Here is a 21,790-nt window from a genome sequence, read left to right as displayed (position 1 = left end):
TTTTTTTATATTAACACGAAAGTCGTATTGAAAAAGAATAATTTTTAATCAATAGGTCTCAATTGTGTGTGATAAAGAAAAAATGTGAAGTGAGAACAAATTTACGTGCGTAAATTCAGCGGTAAATATAACCGATTTTCACTCATGTATAATTGATCTTTTTCCCATCACAAAACGCAATATGCAAAAAATGAGTTCAGCAGTAAACCAAATTCATTTCAGAAATATAAATCAAAATCTCTTTTTATCAATTATTTGTTACTTATTTCTTAACTTTATGGAATTGTTAATTTTTTAATTAACGCATTGAACGTAAGTAAAATTGCAAAATTCCTTGTATTATCGAATACTCCCGCCATTTTTTCCCAGAAATAATCACAGTCATTATATACAAGTATCTAGATACGATGCGTATGACCTGTGTGCGAAAACATTGATGCAACTTCATGTCAGTGGCGGAGAAGACGGCAGGTTGTTGGTCGGTGGAAAATGGCGAGGCTGCGCGAATTGCACGATACGAAGGATGATTGTCGTGTTGATTGATGGTCGCATTTTGAGCCAAGGTGGAAAAATGAAATATACGTAGAAAAAAGGATGATGCCAACAGATTCATCGTTCTGTTCAGTTCGATTCACGTTGCGACAAAGCATCACGAGCGCGACTGTCATACTGAGAGAAGAAGAGAGAGAGGGAAAGAGACAGAGAGCGCTCGCGAAGGACCAAAAAGAAAAGTGATCTCGCGCGACGGTCGGTGGTTCGGTGGTTGCAAAACGTCACGCAGCAATCCGCGTTACGATCATTAGCGATCCGTTCGTTCGTTCGTCCGTTCGCACGCTCGTACGCCTCGCAAGTGACGGCGAATCCAAGTGGAGTCTTCGACGCACGATGAAGACGACAATAACGCGCAGATAACATGATGAAGCATCGCCGAATCATCATCATCGCTCGTTGATTTTCGTACAACGGGACGTTCCGAGGCCGCTCAAGTGTATATATGTGTTCCCCGCGTTGACCCTTGAACGATTGGCTCGCTCGAGGTTATAAGCAGTTATGCGCCTGACGTTCGGCCCGCCGACGAATGTTGACCGAGGTGGATTGCTGCTAGCCACAGACTCTGGCAGCTCGGCCGAATGGACGGTGCACCGATTGACGAGTTGGCAGAGTGACGATCCGAAGTCAGAAATGCGCACTCCTCGGCATTAACGTCGACGTCTCGTGATCGGGATCTGTTTAACTGGCTGTGAAAGGCGCAACATAACTGTATCGAGTCCAAAGAGTTGAGTAGTGAGTGAGCACTCGTGTTTCCTTCGTTCCTTATTTTTAAATATTTAAATTAATTTCTACGTGTGTGCGTGTGCATGCGCGCGCGCGCGCATGTGTGTGTGGTTAAGTATAAGAGTGTATTAAAATAATTTATGGCTGCTAATAATAGAAAGACTTAATAATAGAAGACACTTTTATACGGTTAAAACGTTCTTATCGAATCTCGATAGTAACACAGATTGAAACAGTGCCAGTAACGATGATATTTGTTCTTTTTGTTACTTATACAAACATATGTTGCTGTAAAATATGCTGTAAAATGATATCTCTTTGTGTTATTTTTTTCATAGGTATATAGATACATATATATATATATATATATATATATATTCAAAATACTGGTCAAAATGGATCAAGAAACTGTATACGGCACGCACGAGGATAGCCATGTTGTCATGTCGGAGAAGGTGCAGTCTCTGGCAGGCAGCATCTATCAAGAGTTCGAAAAGATGATAGCGAGATACGACGAGGATGTAGTGAAAGACTTAATGCCTCTGCTAGTCAATGTGTTAGAATGCTTGGATATATCCTATACCGAGAATCAAGAACGCGAGGTCGAGCTAGAGCTGCTGAGAGAGGACAATGAACAGCTTGTCACGCAGTATGAAAGAGAAAAACAATTAAGAAAAGCATCAGATCAGGTAAGGATCCTTTTTCTTAACAAGTCACCTTCGATCTAAAGATTTATAGTTAAAATAATAATAATTGTGCTTAAAATAATGATGTGATTATATTATAACATAATGTAATGTCTTACTAGAAACTCCTTGAGCTGGAAGATGTTTCGGAGGATGAGAGAAAGGAGCTCATGTCGAAAATCGACAGTTTAGAATCTATCGTAAGAATGCTGGAACTGAAGACAAAGAACTCACACGATCACGGTACAAATGCCACTGGTGCTTCCAGTCTACCCACTCACACTTCTTCCCTCTACAGTAGAGTAGAAGATTTTCTTTTTTTTCTGTTTTGCGTTATACATATTCATGCATATTTGGGTTATTTTATGGTAAGGGTTGTGTGATAAATATAAGGTGCAGTCTATTGTAGCTATTGTGTCACATATTTTCATCATTTGGCCTGTTCTTTATAGCACTGCTGAACTGGCGCAAATTAGAGCGAGACAAAATATATTTCTCACTTTAATTATTGCAGTTCAGCAGTGCAGCTATAAAGAAACAGACCAATTATTTTCATTTTCGTTCATTTTTTATACATTTTATTTTGGTCATTTTATTTACGTTTCGTTATACCATGTATCGTTATTGTATTTGTTGTCTTGCTTCACAGCAATCAGTAACTTTTCTTTTCCTGCATGATAGGTGCTTGCTCCAAAAATAACATTGTTACTTAAATTTCAAAGATTTCTTATCTAATCCTATCTAATTTCCTATCTAATTTATTGTCTATTGTTGTCAATTACGTGTGTCTGGTTCTGTTGTGAGCACATAGAGCGTGTTCCATATCTGTTCACGACTGTGATTTATAGATTACGCTTTCTCAAATATCCTACTCTTTTTTTAGTTGGCCGGCTCGAAGAGAAAGAAGCCGAACTGAAACGCGAGTATTCTCGTCTGCACGATAGATATACGGAATTATTTAAGACCCATGTCGATTACATGGAGAGAACCAAAATGCTGGTCGGCAGCACAGAAAGATTGGAGAGTGTATCTGCCAGCAGAGCACCATCCAGATTACCATCCCTTGGACTTGCTCACATGTCGCGTAGCTCCGGGCCATTGAGCTACGGCTTCCAGAGCTTGGAAGCTAGTATAAACGCCGAAGATGTTCAGGAGGATATCGTACCAAATGCCGCTAACTTAAGGACCGAAATGTTGGACAGCAGTAGCGAAGCTGCTATTGAGACATCCGACAAAAGCCAACTGACTGATCAACCAATGCAGGAGAACAAGACTACAGCTATATCTAGACGTGAGTCATCATTAGAATCGCGACGTAAATTTCTTTTGTGATTTGATTCGACTTTAATTAGAGACGTGTATATATATATATTATAGATGAAAGTCCAGAAACGGAAGTACCGCCGTCTTTAATGACACCAACAACGCCGACCGTAGGCATAGAAAAATTAGCCACTACTCCAAGCGGTAGAAGCAGAACTGAAAGAGAACAACGAAGCGGCAACACATTGTATCAAGAACTAAGTTTCCAAGATGCCGATGCCTTGGGCGAGATGGACGAGGGCGCAGATATTACTGGTATTACATAATCATTGCAAGACGATGGAATTAATTAGAAGAGCGATATTATTTTAGAGTCTATTAAATCAAAATATTCATGATTTTAGGAAGCCTGGTGCATCCTGGAGAATACGCTTCATCAGGTACGTTCGATGTACACATATTTTTGCGATCTTTATAACGTTATGTACATAAATTCTCGTTCATTCATTCCATTTTCCAAGTTAAATTTCCTTAACTTTATATATATATTTGTGTTTCATTGTTCGCCTGCGCATTCTATGCTGGCTCGTACATGTCACTGTCGTACTTCCAACACACGATCGTATGACACTAACTTACCGTGCAGTCAATGACAACTTTTTCGGTAAGATATAATAATTAACATTATATTTAGAATTGTTAAGAGACAGCCATTACTAAATATAATTTTTGGTTATATATCGATTGCCAATAAAACTTGACTGATCCATCTATTGGATATCTATTGTGAAATATTTCTTCTAATTCTTTCTCTGCTGTGTGCTGCATGCACATTTTAAAATTGTGAAAAATAGGGATCTTGAAAGTTCAATTAATATGTTATGCCTTTAACTTAATTATTTCATTATTGTATACATTGTTTATCCATTTTGTACAGGTATGGGGAAGGAGGTAGAAAATCTTATCATGGAGAATAACGAGCTACTTGCCACAAAGTAAGTCTAATGAAAGTGATGCACTTGTACATGTATCTTTATTATATATATTAATGTGTCTAACATTCGATATTTTCTTGTAGAAATGCGCTCAATGTCGTGAAGGACGATTTGATAGTCAAAGTGGATGAATTAACCAGGTACGTCCTCTTTATTGCAACGTTAACGTAATTTTCGTATACTATTGGCGATCTCAACGTTTCAGTGAACAAGAGATACTACGCGAGGAGGTGCGCGGTCTGCAACAGGCGCGAGAACGATTGCGACAGCGAGTCGCCGCTCTCGAGGAAGAATTGAAGAAAGTTAAGGAGGAAGCGGAGGCGGCGGCTAAAGCAACAAAGAGCGACGACGAAGAGGATGTGCCTCTCTCTCAGAGGAAGCGATTCACGCGGGTGGAGATGGCAAGAGTACTCATGGAACGAAATCAGTATAAAGAACGCTTCATGGAGCTCCAGGAGGCTGTCAGGTGGACGGAGATGATAAGAGCCAGCAAGACCGATCCTTCCAGCATCTCCGGGGGGAAAGGTTCAGTCTGGAAGTTGTACGTATCCATCGATATCTACCCCAGGGCAGGGATAAAATGAGCAACAGGATCAATTCCGTCACTTTTGTTGCAGTTTTAGTAATCTCTTCACAGGCCCGGCCGATCGGGGAACACTGGTGCGCTCCGCACATACGTTACCCCATGTACGATACAGCGCACCGGCGAATCAGGTCGTTCCGGCGCCGCCTCTGGATGCCATGCGTAGACGTACGTTGAAAAGTCGCCAAGACTTTCTCGACCAAGGAGACACCATGTGAGAAATCAATCAAATTTATATTATTGAATGCACGTAGATACATTATTACGTCGACTTGACACATGACTTGAGACCTGCCTTTTACTTTGATCGATTAGTTAGATTGAACTTTCGTTTCCTTTATCGAACTTTCTTTTTATCTTCTTGTCTCTGTTCAATGAGCCTAAGTTGATTTTTAATTTCCAATCGAGAACATCGCCCACGAGTTCGCAATTAGATACTGACCGCGATTTTAATGCATCACTTTATCCCGTTACTTCTTTGCCCTCAAAATTAATAACGAGGAACGGAGGTAATGTTATTTTATAATCTTCACTTGGAGCAGAAATACGGCAGAGTGGAGAAGAAAAAGACTTGGTGTAATTTTCTGAATTGCTCATCTTTGCAGATTAGAATCCTCTTTGGTCAGTTGGGATCCGTAATCATATGTCACGATTCACGGTATTAGTCTCAATTGCACTAAAGAGACGTGAGTTTCTGATAATTCAGCCTACTTAATTGGTGGGTTTGCGCGCATTATGTCGCAATACGTGTGTTAACCTGTCTACGCTTCGTTTTGTTATCACTTTGACTTTAACGAGCATTACAAAAAGAACAAAGAATTTTATTGAATTTTATCAAATCATCCAAATTGAATGTAATGTTTTATGATTTAACATTATATTATTATAATTATAATTATTATTATTATTAATATTAATTTCTCGTTCCATTTCGGTTACTATAAATCTCTCTTTACTTTTTAAATCCTTTACCAAAAGCCCGTTAAGTGTTATCAAGTTTTAGCATGGTTTGTATATTATACTACGATGATGTGTACATTGCTCACATAAAAGTGCAATAATTGCACTAATTAAGCCATTAGATAGAGATTACCTATCAATTTTTCACAGTTTTTAATGTTTGAAAGAAAGCATAATTTTGTAAATACGTATTTGTACAACTTTTGGAAAAATAATAATGTGCGATCATATTACTGATCAAAAGAAATAAATGAAGTTTTAATTACGTTATAAACTTGGCCTTTATTTCACTCTTGTTACTGCGCTTTTGGTCTTTTTGTTGTTCGGGTTTCGTCCTTGCCTCTCCCTCGTGGCGTTGTCAAGAGATACCTGGTTTTTCTGGCTTCGGGTGGGGTGCTTATTGGTCAGCAGGTAAATCTGTTCCGCTCTACTTCTAACTTTCCGCTTCAACATCTGATTCTAAGAATGTAGTTCTACGAATAGCCCATAGATATATCCATACTTAACAATACCATGCGTGTACTCTATGTGTTAACGAGTTCACAAGAATGTGATTATGTCGGCTGTGAATCGGTGAAGATGGAACCAAGTGGTGGTCGGAGGATATGTATGGTGAAATGGATGATCGGACGAACAGAGTCGACACGGTGTCACTGTATTATTCACTAACTCATTACAACCCGAGAAAGTTGCAACATTCTTCTTCCTTCCCGAAGGGCGAGGCTAGCGGACATGTGACGATTAACACACCGTTCGTGTCATCTTTGCAGATCGTCCGAGAAACTCGTAGCAAGACGCGCGAACGAACGAAGGGAACAGTATCGCCAGGTGCGGGCGCACGTCAAGAAGGAGGACGGTCGTCTGCAGGCTTACGGATGGAGTTTACCGGGAAAACCGAGCGCCCCTGTCAGACAACCCCCCGTCCCGGTACCAGTGTACTGTCGACCGCTACAGGAAACCGAGCCGGGCATGAAGGTACGTAATTACATTTATGTCGTGTTGATGAGCCATAGTTGATAAAACGTTAAGTGGGACATCATTGTTGGTTTCATCAGATTTGGTGCGGCGCCGGTGTAAATCTGAGTGGCGGTAAGACGCGCGATGGCGGTTGCATGATAGGCGGCAGCGTGTTCTACGCCGCCGAGGCCCGAGAGACCAGCAACAACGGAGCAAAGGCGGACGGCGTCGAGGACGCCGTCGAGCATCTGGACAAGGAGCTGCAGGAGAGCGAGAACCGGCGTCTCGAGGCGGAGCAGTGGGAGCAACAGCTCAGCTCGCTCGTTTGGATCTGTACATCGACGCAGAAGATGTCGAAGGTCACTGTGATAGACGCGAACAATCCAGCGGACGTTCTGGAGGTGTTCAATGTCTGCCAGGGACACCTGCTTTGCATCGCCAGTGTGCCTGGCGCTAAGGAGAGCGACTATGCGCAGTCTTCGAACGAGAACTCGATTCGCAACTCGACGAACGGCGCGAACGACAACGATAACAACAACAGTGTCTGCGAGGACGCCGCGAATGCAAATGAGAACGCGGAGCAGAACGATCAGAAGAACCATCAAGACGTCGAAGCAGCTGTTGACAAAAGCAAGAACGAGTCCGACAATCAGTCGGAAGACCAAGCAAACGAGAATACCGAGAAGACCGTTGAGACAGATCAGAACTCCACGAATGAGCCCCAGAGCTTAGAGAGTGTAGATAGCGAAACCGCGAATTTAGGCAAGGTACACTTCGTGCGCTGTAACGGAGAAACGAATTCTTCGCGATTGAACGACAAGGACATGGTGAACGAAGACGCGAAGGAGGAAGTCGCCGAAGAAACTCCTAACGAGAAGATGTCCTCCATACAACCAACTATGTGGCTCGGAGCTCAAAACGGTGCGGTCTTTGTACATTCGGCTGTCGCCAAGTGGTCAGTCTGCTTGCACTCCGTGAAGCTGAGAGATGCAGCTTTAGCTATTGTGTACGTAATTCTTTAAACAGTAATAATGTAATCATGGTATATGAAATTTAAATGTTCCCAAGAATAATTAATTAATTTTTAATTTTTTCGACTTTTGCACAACGATTTCTATTGAAAGTTTTTGTCTTTTTTTAATAGGCATGTGCAAGGCCGAGTGCTGATCGCTTTGGCGGACGGAACCGTGACGATATTCCGTAGAGGCGCGGACGGACAGTGGGACTTGTCTCAGTATCACGTGATTACACTAGGCAGCCCTCAACATTCCATCAGATGCATGACCGCGGTTAGCGGGAAGACCGTGTGGTGCGGATACAGAAATAAGATTCACGTGATCGATCCTGTCTCGATGACACTCGAGGTAAATAAAACTTGAGCAATTTTATCATAGAAAAGAATATTTGTACGAAGAAAATAAGAGCGACATCTAACAAGCAAATCGATAAAACGATGAAATTTTTATTTCGCAGTGCACGGTGGATGCACATCCTCGCAGGGAGTCTCAAGTGCGACAACTGGCGTGGCTCGGTGACGGCGTGTGGGTCAGCATCAGGCTTGATTCAACGTTGAGGCTCTATCATGCTCACACTTATCAACATCTCCAGGACGTCGATATAGAACCATACGTCAGCAAGATGCTCGGCACGGGAAAACTCGGTTTTTCCTTCGTGCGCATTACTGCTTTGCTCATCTCCTCGAACAGACTGTGGATCGGTACTGGTAACGGAGTGATAATCTCGGTACCGCTGTCGGAGAGTAAGTTAAAATGCCAAAACATTCTTCGATGTATCTCTCGATATGTACGTAATAGCACTCGCCAACTTTTGTAACATCGTGGCATCCTGGCACAGGTGCGAGCGGTTCATTGACGGTGTCTAGAGTACAGACGGGCGGCGGGAAAGGCGATGCGCCAGGAGTTGGGATCAGGGTGTTCGCGTCGGATCGAAGTGTCACACCGGGAACTTTCATACCTTATTGTAGCATGGCCCATGCGCAGCTCAGTTTTCATGGACACAGAGACGCCGTAAAAATGTTCGTCGCTGTACCCGGTGAGTTTTCAGATAGTTTCTTCTTCATTGATTTTATTCAGTCGTTTATAATTTATTGCTACTTTATTAACTTAAGTCAATTAAGTTATTAACTTTATTAATATAAAATGATAAAGAATCTTTTATTAACAATTGTGGAATAATTTAATAACTTAATAACTCTAAACCAAATTGTTTCCTCGCTTCTTTAGGTCAAGGTGGTCACAGCGCAGTGACAGATGGAACGCAGCCTGCAATGCTCGTCCTCTCGGGCGGTGAGGGTTACATCGATTTCAGAGTTGGTGAGCAAATTTCATGTTTGCATATAGTTTGATGTAAAAAATCTTATTAAGGAGAAATTTCGCTCATTATTATTCTCGTCTCGTCTACTCTACGAGAGCTAGAATGTTTAAATCGCGTAGTTTTAAGCAACCGATTATTGTAATTTCAGCAGATGAAGCTGAAGACGAGAGTGATGTGGCGACACACCTAATTGTGTGGCAGATGGTCAGGTATGCCCCCAGAGAGAAGCAAGAAGTGATCGATCTCTAACTCAATTTGAATTTCCTTATCCGTCATAACGAGCATCACGTCGTTAATCGGTGCCTCCTTTACTAACAATGTTTCTTACGAATAATGTCCTCTCACTGTCGCACGATGCAACGAGATTCGACTAACAGCATTTCTACAATCCTTACATATTTCGGATATACTACATATGTGATTTACTTCTGGGACATTAAATTTTTCTCTGGATTGCTTGTATATCTGTCGCACATATGCAAGCATCAGGATTCACGATCGAATGCGAGAAAGAAATCTAGCACTCTGACCTCTTACGCAATTGTGCATCGTACATACATTGCTTCTTTTATTCTCTGGGGGTCGGGGCTCTTCCACCTGTCATGCATTGTCTTGTACAAAATTACGCCATTTATGCCTGTTTTCTCGCGGAAGTCCGGATAATTCCATTCGATGACGGTAATGTTAATAATCATCTCTCAGGTGATGGCGAGGAGACGGAGGAGGGCATGGACCGAGCGAATTCCACGGTCAGCAACGTAGAGGAGCACGGCGAGCAGAGTCATCTGATCGTGTGGCAAGTACAGTGTCCTTTACCGATGCCAACGAATGGCTAGCCTACGGGGGAAGCGGAAACGCGTGAATCGCTGGATGACTCGGCTTGCAGCGCGTCGTCGATGGATCGAGTCGTGAATCGTCAGATCGCGGATCGTGGATCGTTGATCCAATCCAATCGAGTGGTCCTCGTCTCTGCGAACTAAAATGTGCTACTACGTCTACTAGATACTACTTACATTACGATTGTAGCGGAGAGTAATAATTCTCAAAGTAATCAGGTCTCGAATTTCCGTATTAGCTGAATCGGGGTCACGACGACGTCGAGTCGTTTCCTTCTCCCGAGTTACGAACCGGTTAATCGCCACGTTCTCTTCCGTGGCGTGGGCGACTTTGCCGCAACGATTCTCGTCTGCGCGCGGATTAAGGGGATCCTGGAGTCGTATTACCGATGGATAGCATATTAGGCAAGCTACAAGTTTGTAATAAAATTGTAAGTTTCGAAATTTTTTCTGCTTTTTGAACATAAAGTCCAGGTTATTGACACGCATTTTTGTATATTGTAATTGTGGAAAAGGATTTATTATTTTATGCAACCAAAAAAAGTTTGATTGGAATAAAGTTCAGTGGTAAAACAGACGACTCGAGGATCACCTTAAGGCCAGGGAGTTTATAAGTTCTATCGACGCGACCAGAATCTCTCAATCCAGGGCTGCTAATCATTTCTCGCTTCTTACGTTGAGTCGCGTCCCTTAACTTGAGCTTGAGCTTACGGATGCAGTGCGACTTTCAGGACCGGATTCTTTGAGCGGTGAGTGCAGGGAGGATCTCAGTTTATGCGATCAGCGTTTTTAGCTTTGAGAATCATGTTCCATGAAGGAAGGAAGAGGAGGGCAGCATTATTTCCGCTGATCATTGTGATAACAATACTGTAACGCGACGACGATATATACTGTAACACAGGACGATAATTTTCGAAGCTGCCGTGATATTTGCTACTTCGCTGCGATGGACGCTCGTTCGTTTGAAATACTTCGCGTATGTACCTGGTATCACTATCTTGCAATCACCGCCAATCGTTGTACCACGTGGTGGATGTAATGAGGTGCGTGCAAACTCAGGCAGATTTCTCTAGGCGTAACGTAACGTTGATTTCCCGTTGGAAATTGTATTATTTTCCTGACCTAATCGATTTTATCCGCGTACATCGTGCCGAGCATAATGATAAAAAAATAATAGAGTATATATAATATACATACATCATTCTCTTCTCTTAATCGGATGTCGTTAGATCGTCAGCGAAAGCGACGTAGCATTTTCCTGCGGTCCAACGATTACTAGGAACGACGGGCCAATGGTGTAAATAACAATAAGATATATATTATATATATTTAAAGCGTTTATATAGCGCTCTGTGTAGACCCGTCTATTACTTTCTATTAATTTCTCCTCGTGACAAAAAAGGATAAAACGGAGCGGAGTAGTTTTACAAGCGTGTCCTCCGTTCCTGTCACTGTACAACTCCACCTTTCGTGCACTACCAAAGAAGTGGACCGATCATGCGATCCTGCTGTTTGTAATAATCTACAACGAGTACTGTGCTTCGAAGAGAGGAAGCTTTGCTTCTTTCTTTTGGCATGCTCTGACCGAGCCGACCGATAAATTTCGGACAAACGAAATTTTTGTAAATCCCCCCTCCCCCTCCCCATCTCCAGTCACAAAAAAAAGCGTCAACGCTGTCGGACGATGATTATTTAAACACGCGCGATAAAAGGGAGCTTTTTTTTATCGTGCGAGCTGGCTTTCGATGTCGAGCACGGAATCTTTGTACCTGGCTCAGGTGGCGTTGTAACGGCATTAATAAACGAAGTTGCGGAAGTGAACTGCTGAACACGTCTCGGCGGTCAAAAGTACCCCCCCGTCCTCTTTGTCGTCGCGCCGTAAAATCGAGTGCATATGCAAGAACGGTCCTAACTTCATCTACCTGAAGTGAGAAAGAAGAGTATCTTAACGTTCGATCTATCTTTTTTCAAGATTTAGATTATAAAAAAAATATCCAATTCCAATCTAACGCGCTCGAGTGCGTGGGTATATGTGTATGTGTTCGTTTCCACGGTAACTTCAAAAGGTTCCCGAACCGCACCGCATACGTATATATCGATATATTTCTACGACGTAGCGATCGATCAATGCACTTGAACTATTTTCACACGCAGCTAAGTGCTGTGTGAAGTTCGGCGAAGGACGTAAAGTTCTGTTTCTGTTGAACGAAGTGTAACTTGATAATTTGTAATTTGTCAAGCTGCTTATCGCTTGGATGGATGCTTGAATTCGCGGATAAATGGTTATCTTGAACGAAATGGTAGTGGTGTTCCTATGATAATAATTTGAACAGCATCAGACTTCGGAGAAAAAATCTAGGTATATCGTAATGTACATTTATCGTGTATAGATCTACATCTTTGTATGTCGTTTAACCTGTGATTATACTACGTTTGACATTTCATACACGTGCTTTATATCATTTTTAGTGAAATTTATTGAATGTTGAATTATTTGCATGGTGCACCTTGTAAATGATGATAACGTAAATAATTTATATTACAACTCTCTCTCTTTCTCTATATATTTATTATATGTTATGCGTTATAAGTAGCTCCTGTGTTGTAAATACGAAAATAAATTATTTATTAAGTTACTTTATTATATTTACAATTTACATTGGGTAACGCCTATTCTCTCTCTCTTTCTTTTTTTGTGGTAATATTCACCCGATTTAGATGCTAAAGAAAGTTTTTTGAAAGCCTCTTTTTTTCATAGCAGCTAGGGAAATTTTTTGTTTTACATTGAAAAAGTTTTTAGAGTTTTAAGTTTAAACATTATTTAAATGTAAAATTAAATAATTGTTACTTTTTAAATATCTGATAAACCACCGTTGCTTTATTCGATCAACGGATGTGATTAACGGATTTGCATGATCCTTCCATTTACTTTCCATTTAATTGATCCATTAATTTTATTTATTATAAATGTATCATGGTTAAATAATGTAAACGTATAATTGCTGACAAATATCGCAAGTTCAAACTCGACGGACTCTTTCATTTTACATTCGCGACACGAAACGTTTGCCCGTACCTTGCAATAATCACGTTATCATTATTTACAAAATCATCATGTCATAATTTGCATTTAAATAGCATTTACGGATCAACAAATGTCTTTTTCTAAAAGTCTGCTAGAGAAAACGAGATTGGCTGCAACATTCAGATCGAACGCGATCTAGGGTCGCCGCGGGTCTAGCCGAAGGATGCCGAAGGCATGTTCGGGTTTAGAGTCCGGTTCTTTCGAACCACGTCGTCGCTCCTCCACCGACGTGAAGTTGCCGCGTTTACGCAACCACACTTGTCCGCGCTCGGTTCCTGCGGACTCGATAAAAGCGCGCCGCGACAGCTACCGGCCAGTCACCGTTGCGAGGCACCGGGAGCCGTAACCTTGCTTGGGAACCGCGTCGCGTTGCAGATTTGTGCGCATCACGTACGCCTTGTCAGGAGCTACAGTTACTGTCTGACATCAATCGACAAGATGGCTTGCCCGCTGAGAGACCCGGCGTCGGAGCAGCTCAACGATTACAAAAGGAAACTCAAGGTAAAAGTCATGCATGTCGCATCGCATATGCACATTGCACACACGGCGCGCAGTTGCAGCGGTGCTCAAACGACACCGCCGCGGCGCGCGCGCACTTACTCGACACAAATGCAGAACAGTGCAGATCTTCTTGGACTTTGAACTCTTATGCCTTCTGGATATAATTGCATAACTGCTAGTCTGATAGTCAATTATTTAAACATGTTTTCCTCTCACATCCTTTCTGGAGAGTTCTCATTTATGATATATCGAGTTCTTTGGTAGCAAATTTCGGTATCCTACGTGTTTTTATTTTCGCTGCAAGCGAGCGAAAGAATCTCGAGACTCGGTGATTGTGATCGTGTATAGGTAACTGGAGCAATTGCTGGCGCTGTCCAGTACGGTTCAATTTTCTTCAATTTTCTTAACGCGCAGAAACACTTTATTTACGTACGATAATTGGTAGCTGCCGGAGCGACAGTGACTTGGCTATTTTCAGATAGATTGCAAGAACGACGAACGTAATACGACCCATAACGAGCATGCAAGAGGTAATATACGCACACGCTGGGCGTGTAATGTATCTTATTTTTGTCGCAAATTTGAAAAGTGATATCGTATTATTTAAACTAATATATCCGTATCTTTTCCTCCATCCAAGGATAAATTTAAAATTCAACGCTTGAACAACGTCTTGGCGCATCGAACACGCGCGCCGCGCGTTTACTTCGAATACTTGCGCACGATGTGCGTCGCGCATGCATAATCGCTATAAAAACTGCATTCGCTGTTGCACGCCAGTGCTATTATACAAGAATTGCGTCGATCAAACGCGTTGCGAGATACGAAGGATACGCTAAAAGCAGTATATGTGGGACAATCGTATTGTAACATTGATTCGTAGAAAATTGTAAACACGATCGACCGAGTGCATTACCCTATATACAGGTTGTTCACTCACCCGAGGATTTCATGGAGATCATGACATAAACATCCCCGTTTGAAAATTCCATCGAGGACGCTGCCACACTGAAAAAAAATCTGGTTGCATTAATTAGAAATCTGGTTCAACCAGTCTGTTGAAAATAGACGAATCAGAATTCCTTTAGGAATTACCAGATTATAATAGTACAGTCTATCAAACGTTCTAATTATAAAATATCCAGTCGTGATAACTAGAAATTCTGCTTGGTTTAAAAATACATTCTATCATACATGTCTCCTGTTGGTACAATCAAAACATTTTTCTCAGTGCAGTACGTTTTATATATTGATTGCATTGATAGCTAAGTTAAAGTTCTGTTGATGTGGTTATTAGATTCGAATTTGGTTTATTTGGAATTAATTTGACGTATTCATTTGTTCAATTTTTATTCACACATTTGTCTCAGTTTTTATTCACCAGAACGTTCTAGTCTTTAATATTGAAGAGCTTCCGCGACCAGGCTAAGCGTTTTGGATATTCATGAAAGGGAAAACGACTTTTGGTCGTCATGAAACATCATTCCATTTCTGACTCTTGCACTCTGGATTGTATTTTTATCGCTATATTAAGAAGATCAAAAAAGATATTTTGTAATGTCGTTAGATCTTTCGAATATTCGATCTATAAATCCTTCGTTATTTTTCGATTCGAAACTATCTTAATTCTTGTTGTCGATTTACATTAATGCTATTCTTTATTGTTAGCTTGTGTAATAATTGAACTTTGCGATGGAATTAGATTCCACAAACGATATATTTAATTGTGACGTGAATTTATATTTAAATTGTATGGTCATGCTGTCACATGATGATTAATGACAGCTCTCCAGTTTGTACATTGTGCAAAAATGTATTTGATATGCCATGTAATGATACATGGTAAATCGAATTATATTTGCAGAGCAAATCCTGTGCTGTATCCACAATATAATTACGCAATAAATTGCAATCACACTTTTCTCGCAATATGAGTCGCTATAAACGCAATTTCTGAGTTCTCTGATCAATATTACATAATTTTAAGTGCTTTTGAGGCGTTAACGTATAAATTTTGATAAAAAACATCGCATGAAATGTCAATTTCAACGTTATATTTACTTCGAAGTTCAGAGATAAAAGCGCTATATATACAGTGCGATAAGAACGGTAATACTGTGAAGATGCAAGCAATTTATTCATTGAGTTTATATGTGGAGATATTCAGTAATATACGTGTAGATGTTTAACACGTTGTTACCTCATATTCCAGAATATATAGTATGTCTTATTATCACATGTGTTAAAAATATTGTAGAGCATAAATTGAGTCTTGATTGACTAGTCGTATACAAAAATATTAAGTTTTTGCAACATTTCTGTTGTATTTCGTGCGCTTATCTTCGACACGTAATAAATCTAATAATTTTTGCGTCTCGAAGATAAGCACACGAGATACAAAAATTATGCAACAAGTTATTTTTGTATACGAATACAATAATCAAGACTCAACCTATACTCTCAGTCGTGTTATTGTAAAGATTTGTGATATTAATTCAAATTATGATATGATATATAAATTTCGGCATTTTATGGGTCTCTTGACATGAGATTTCTCTTTCTTTCTTATGTTACGAATATATATTTATATTTTTAAATAAATATTATAAATAAATATTAAATATATCTTAGATACTATATATCTGGAACGACATACTTAAATTACTGAGGGACATCTGTTTAGTTTGGGGTACAAAGGATCATATTGTTCGAGAATTGAAGAAGAAGAGAATTATCTAATTTCTAAAGTGTTTACACAATTCGCGCTTACAAGACTATGATTTATCATATCACAGCGAGCTTTAGATTTTTCTGCAATAACATTCCGCGGTTCGCAACCTTCGGCGGATATCTTCGGCTGTTTAGATTGCGAAAAGTTACGATATTTTTATCAAGTGCGCAGTGACGCATGACGGTTGAAAATCGAGAACACTACTGTTCATTAATTTTTTTATTTATTTATAAGCAGAGACGTGTCTTGTTTTTTATGGTAAATTACAGGTTTAGTTGACACTACGGAAAATAACCAAGGCTGCGTCACTGCGGTACGACGAGTCGCACAGATAGATAAATTAAATATTGTCACGATGAAGAACATGCTTATAATTAAATCGATCAGATTAAATCAATCAAATATCCGATTAAATTTTTTTAAATTACTTATCACGCGATATTAAGTGCGATTACACAATCGCATATCAGCAAAGTGATGTCCATTTAGGTGAAATTTATCCGGGGCATTGTAAAAACTGCGTTCCACGTGCAATTTGCATTGCAAAATAGCGGCACGTTGTGTTGAGCGCAATATCGACGAGACTATTTAAGAACAATGTGCGCTGTGTCACGTTAAAAAAAGTTCCCACTTATTGTGCCACGTCCAGCATGTATTATGCGTCGCTCTCATGCCAATCGCGATATCGAATGCACGGCTAGGCATATTTGAAAAGATATATCAATATATCATTGTAAATTACCGTGTTTCGCTGATTAATTTCTCTAAAAATAGAAAACGAACGAAGTGTCCTTGGTGCATTGCAACGTTCAAGTGGTAAAAGCGACTCTAAATAATTTAAGAAACATTTCTGTAAAACATAATAATATTTTTATTATAATATGAGATTCTAATCAAATTAATCATGTTCGAAGATATTTTACAAAGATCATTTCGTAACAAACGTTTTCTTTTTTTTGAGTAAAACATGTTAAACGTCCCCAAAGAATTTCAATGAAAAGAATTTCGAAATAAGGCAATGACGATTAGCTGACCCAGAAATGCTTAAATATTTAAAGATCTATTTCAACGTTTATCTGCAATGTTTTATTCATACGTTACTAGGATACGTTACTTGTCCACAGTTAATGTCTGCTTTACTTTCGTAAATAATCTGCCACCTTTTAATAATACCTTGTTCAATTGTTTGTTCGTTGCAACGTGTGTTTTATAAGTTAAAAGAAACAGAAACGATGACGTTGCGAGCAACGAAGTGCAGCGAGGCGTTATGACACGACTATCTTTTTAAGTAGTGAACGATAATTGCCATAAGTGAAGTGGGTCGGTGTTCTTAGATGATAGATTAGCTGAGCTGAGGTTTTGAAAGAGCCATTTGCTCCTGCACATCTACGTATTCGACGTACGAGATTGCCTTTATCGTATAGTACGATTTTATCGTGATTTTTATCATATAAAAAGCGCAACTCTCGCGTCTAGTTTGCTCACTAGCGAAATGAGTAGTGAGAAGGGCTGTCCTGTCCGTCGCGGTTTCTCCTTAGCGTTTTGGAAGAGAAAGAAAAAGTCTAGCTGCAAAGAGATTTCTGATAATAACGATAACGATTGTGTAATGACAGCTTTTCACAACTGTTGCTAAAACGATCGAGTTGCTGTTTAATAATTATTCATTATTATCTATGTATCATGTTCATAGCAATCAAGAGTCATCATTATAAACTATTTATAAAAGTCTTCTGGACTTTGTAGCGCAAAAAAAACGTTGTTATCTAGGAATTTTAATGAGATTTGTTGATGATTAATTGAAATTCACATTTACGGGAACATCACTGTATATGAAATAGATTTATTTAATCATGCAGTCGATAAAGTGTTGTTAATTTATGTTTGACAGGGTGAAGGGCCGGTATTATTAACTGCAAATGGAGCGCCCGTCGCCGAGAAGAAGGCCAGCCTTACGGTTGGTCCTCGCGGGCCCATGTTGCTCCAGGACTTCGTTTACCTGGACGAAATGTCGCACTTCGCCAGGGAAAGGATTCCGGAGCGAGTTGTGCACGCGAAGGGAGCCGGTATGTTTCTTCAATATTCGAGACAATTATTGCATGTTGTGTTTTATTGCTTTCGTGTTTATAACTAATTATTATGCATGATTTACTTTTTTTTTTAGGTGCGTTTGGCTACTTCGAAGTTACTCACGACATCAGCAAGTACTGCAAAGCTAAGGTGTTTTCCAGTATCGGAAAAAGAACTCCCATCGCTATAAGATGCTCCACCGTCGGCGGCGAAAGCGGTTCCGCTGACACCGTCAGGTAATAAATAAGGAAAATGTCAGCGATGAAATGCTATTGAACCATGACGCAAATAGTATAGTAAATATTCGAGAGAGATAACTGCGCCTCTCACTCACTTTTCCACGCACATCCAATGTGCGTCAGATAGATTTTTTTTACATAAAGCCGTGAAAAAGTTACAACTGCATATGTGGAACATTCCAAATATAAATGGCGTTGGTAACATATTATAGTAATCATGTTCAAGTTTCACTGTAGTAGTTATCAGAAATACTCGGCTGCTTGTATCATGCTTTTATCGTTAATAGAAGACACACACGCACGGGTCGCACTTACATCCTTCCCGAGCAGTTAGTAGTGTGCGTGTTAGCAAAGCAAATACGATACTCGTGTGCTTTCCGTGGTAGAGTGATTTTCCATTATTGCACATAGTGCAACGGGAAATATGATTCACAAAAATTGCGCGCCGCTTTTCTGGATTGCACCTCGCTGATGCAACCGACCTGTGCGGCAAGTCACGTTTTAATAGGAACGATGACGTAAATTCGTTTTAATTTTCTTTAATTAGCATTCAACGTATTCCGCTTTCAGAGATCCGCGTGGGTTCGCCGTAAAATTTTACACTGAGGAGGGTATCTGGGATCTCGTCGGTAACAACACGCCAATCTTCTTCATCAAGGATCCTCTATTCTTCCCGAGTTTCATACATACGCAGAAGAGAAATCCCGCGACTCACTTAAAGGCAAACTTTTGCTAAATAATGACTATTTCCGGTGTTCAAACGCATTCATGTGATATATACATTCTATACATTCTATATCTAGCACATGAAAGTGACCTTGCGTGTGTAGTAATTGGAAGAGTTAACGTTAATAAAAGACCTTCTTTGTAGGATGCTGACATGTTTTGGGACTTCATCTCTCTTAGACCCGAGACGACACATCAAGTCATGTTCCTCTTTGGCGATCGCGGCATTCCCGACGGATACCGTCACATGAATGGCTATGGCTCTCACACGTTCAAGATGGTGAACAGCAAAAACGAGATGGTTTACTGTAAATTCCATTACAAGGTTCGCCTTATTGTATAACAAAAAAACAACGTGTTGCTCAATTTGTAATTAAATATTAAATTCATTTAACAATAATTTCAGACCAATCAAGGGATCAAGAACCTTCTCGCGGAGAAGGCCGGCGAGCTCAGTGCCTCCGATCCTGACTACGGGATCAGAGATCTCTACAATGCCATTGCCAAAGGTCAGTTCCCATCCTGGACGCTTTACATCCAAGTAATGACCGCTGAACAAGCGAAGACTTTCAAGTGGAATCCGTTCGACTTGACAAAGGTAATTATTTCTTCATCTCAATCAATATTGTGATCAGCATTCGCTTGAAAACTACACGAATTTTCGACAGATATGGCCGCACAAGGAACATCCGCTCATACCAGTGGGCAAAATGGTGCTGGATCGCAACCCTGAGAACTATTTTGCCGACGTGGAACAGCTGGCCTTCGACCCAGCGCACATGGTACCCGGTATCGAACCGAGTCCCGATAAGATGTTGCAGGGTCGGCTGTTCGCCTACGGCGACACTCACAGGCATCGTCTGGGTCCCAATCACCTTCAGCTGCCAGTGAATTGCCCATACAAGGTATAGATTTTCTGATGGCATAATTCGGATGACATCGCATTATATTATTCAAATCTTTATGTTAATTCTTCAGGCAATCTCAGCAATGCACTATCAGCGGGATGGCTTTATGCCGTTATACAATCACGGCGGCGCGCCAAATTATTATCCAAACAGCTTCTCCGGCCCGAAGGAGTGTCCAGCCGCGCGTTCGCCACCATTCCACGTGAGCGGAGAAGTGGATCGTTACAATCCCGAGGATGAGGACGATTTCGGACAGGTGACCAACTTCTGGAGGAAAACTCTGGACGAGCCCGCCAGGCAGAGATTGGTGCAAAACATGGTCGCGAGTCTGCGCAACGCCTCACCGTTCATCGCCGAGCGAGCTGTGCGAAACTTTGCTCAGGTGGACGTGGATCTCGCTCAGAGACTAACGGACGGCTTGCGCAAGTGCGGAATGCAGATTAACGCTGTAGGGAAATCGGCCAATCTCTAAGGCGCGCATACGTATACGTATCCGTTTTTATTCCGTCTTTTATTTGATGTATCTTGCTAAATACTTGGTAATACGTTAATACGGTAACACTGCGTTAATCTAAACGATCATCTATTGGATCGTCGTTGAAAATATTTCACATTTCTGCAATGTTGTATACGCTGTTTTTAACTTTAACGACATCACATTCTAAGGTTATCACATGATAATATTATAACTTTTTACTAATATTACTTTACGAAGGTGCAGGGATGTAAAATTATTGACCATTGAACTATATTGGCCTTGCGTACGAAGCGGGCGTATGTTTTACGTAAAAGACAAAATCAAATTGCGCTGTTTAATTCCATAATTTTTAAGAATTTTATTGCGTTTTTACTAAAATCACCATTGATTGTAACGTGTATGTTATATATGAATATTCTTCGATTTTATGGTATTTTTTAAAAGAGACGTATCTGACGGGGATTTATACATGTAAGTAAAATTTTATATCGCTACAAAAACGAGAGTTCATTGTGCCCAAGTGTCCCTACATTGTGTCCATTGTTCGTTCCTGAGCAAAACGATTAAAAGAAATGCTTAATTTTACCTTCGCGCGAATTCAAGGTAGACGGCAGTGAGTCACGTCGTCCAGTTAAGGTAACTTGCACTACAATGCCATTTCGACCGCATTTAAGCTGCGTTCAAAACGCATCCGCTCTTATCTGCCGTTCCGGAGTTGGCCTGAAAGTTTCGTCAGATTCGCAAGAGGTACGTCATTTCAAATTTGAAATTTTTCTATTGAACAATTCGGCTATCTCTAAACATGAATTCAAAATAAAAAGAGGGCTTATTTATCTTATATGTATAATGTTTATATATGATCTTATATAAAATTATATATGTTATATCTTATAATAAATTTAATTCTTACATTGTCTTATATATATCTTCAAGCGATTATTGGAATAATATCATCAGATAAGAGGTTAGAAGGTCCAGAATGCGCGTCTTGAAAAATCATTGAAATTAGCAGGGAAATATATTTCGACAAGAGGTAACCGAACTGAAGTGAATTGATGGATTTGATTTGGAGACGCTGGCTCTTCGATATTATAGAAAAATATCGATTCGACAGACTAAAAGTAACAATAAGTAAACTGCTAACTTCTTAGCATTAGGAGGACACG

General features: G+C 40.3%; 2 protein-coding genes across 8 annotated transcripts; both read left to right on the top strand.

Annotated features, from left to right (window-relative positions):
* Window positions 1-427: 427 nt before the first annotated feature.
* On the top strand, window positions 428-12,525 carry LOC105280083 (JNK-interacting protein 3). Of its 6 annotated transcripts, XM_011340289.2 has the most exons (20): window positions 428-1,284; window positions 1,614-1,964; window positions 2,084-2,204; window positions 2,845-3,252; window positions 3,339-3,539; window positions 3,629-3,664; window positions 3,871-3,888; window positions 4,162-4,219; window positions 4,303-4,359; window positions 4,425-4,760; window positions 4,837-5,016; window positions 6,126-6,173; window positions 6,533-6,737; window positions 6,818-7,725; window positions 7,864-8,083; window positions 8,193-8,478; window positions 8,574-8,771; window positions 8,963-9,052; window positions 9,202-9,262; window positions 9,756-9,882. In XM_011340289.2, exons 2-20 carry the CDS (start codon window positions 1,671-1,673, stop codon window positions 9,757-9,759), a joined length of 3,729 nt encoding a protein of 1,242 aa, XP_011338591.1. In that variant the 5' UTR covers window positions 428-1,284; window positions 1,614-1,670; the 3' UTR covers window positions 9,760-9,882. The 6 variants fall into 6 exon arrangements, with proteins under 6 accessions (XP_011338591.1, XP_026823535.1, XP_011338588.1 ...); XM_026967734.1 differs by lacking the exon at window positions 6,126-6,173 and having other exon boundaries at window positions 430-1,284; XM_011340286.3 differs by lacking the exon at window positions 9,202-9,262 and having other exon boundaries at window positions 433-1,276; window positions 9,756-12,525.
* A 722-nt stretch (window positions 12,526-13,247) lies between these two features.
* Window positions 13,248-21,124, top strand: LOC105280082 (catalase). 2 transcript variants are annotated; one of them, XM_011340283.3, is made up of 8 exons: window positions 13,248-13,475; window positions 18,095-18,269; window positions 18,368-18,509; window positions 19,083-19,233; window positions 19,384-19,563; window positions 19,645-19,836; window positions 19,907-20,143; window positions 20,217-21,124. In XM_011340283.3, exons 1-8 carry the CDS (start codon window positions 13,413-13,415, stop codon window positions 20,616-20,618), a joined length of 1,542 nt encoding a protein of 513 aa, XP_011338585.1. In that variant the 5' UTR covers window positions 13,248-13,412; the 3' UTR covers window positions 20,619-21,124. The 2 variants fall into 2 exon arrangements, with proteins under 2 accessions (XP_011338585.1, XP_011338586.1); XM_011340284.1 differs by lacking the exon at window positions 13,248-13,475 and adding an exon at window positions 13,982-14,005.
* Window positions 21,125-21,790: the final 666 nt, after the last annotated feature.

This window comes from Ooceraea biroi, chromosome 2 (genome assembly GCF_003672135.1).
Source record: "Ooceraea biroi isolate clonal line C1 chromosome 2, Obir_v5.4, whole genome shotgun sequence".
Classification (NCBI taxonomy): domain Eukaryota; kingdom Metazoa; phylum Arthropoda; class Insecta; order Hymenoptera; family Formicidae; genus Ooceraea; species Ooceraea biroi.
Note: the sequence above shows the minus strand (reverse complement) of the source record. Positions and strands in the feature narration are given on the sequence as shown.

Bases quoted from the DNA above. Each gene is read 5' to 3' on its own strand.
- LOC105280083 (XM_011340286.3), top strand. From the start codon at position 1,671: ATGGATCAAGAAACTGTATACGGCACGCACGAGGATAGCCATGTTGTC. The intron at 4,761-4,836 runs GTACGTATCCAT...CTTTTGTTGCAG, and splicing joins AAAGGTTCAGTCTGGAAGTT to TTTTAGTAATCTCTTCACAG. The intron at 6,738-6,817 runs GTACGTAATTAC...TGGTTTCATCAG, and splicing joins AAACCGAGCCGGGCATGAAG to ATTTGGTGCGGCGCCGGTGT.
- LOC105280082 (XM_011340283.3), top strand. From the start codon at position 13,413: ATGGCTTGCCCGCTGAGAGACCCGGCGTCGGAGCAGCTCAACGATTAC. The intron at 19,234-19,383 runs GCAAACTTTTGC...CCTTCTTTGTAG, and splicing joins ATCCCGCGACTCACTTAAAG to GATGCTGACATGTTTTGGGA. The intron at 19,564-19,644 runs GTTCGCCTTATT...CAATAATTTCAG, and splicing joins ACTGTAAATTCCATTACAAG to ACCAATCAAGGGATCAAGAA.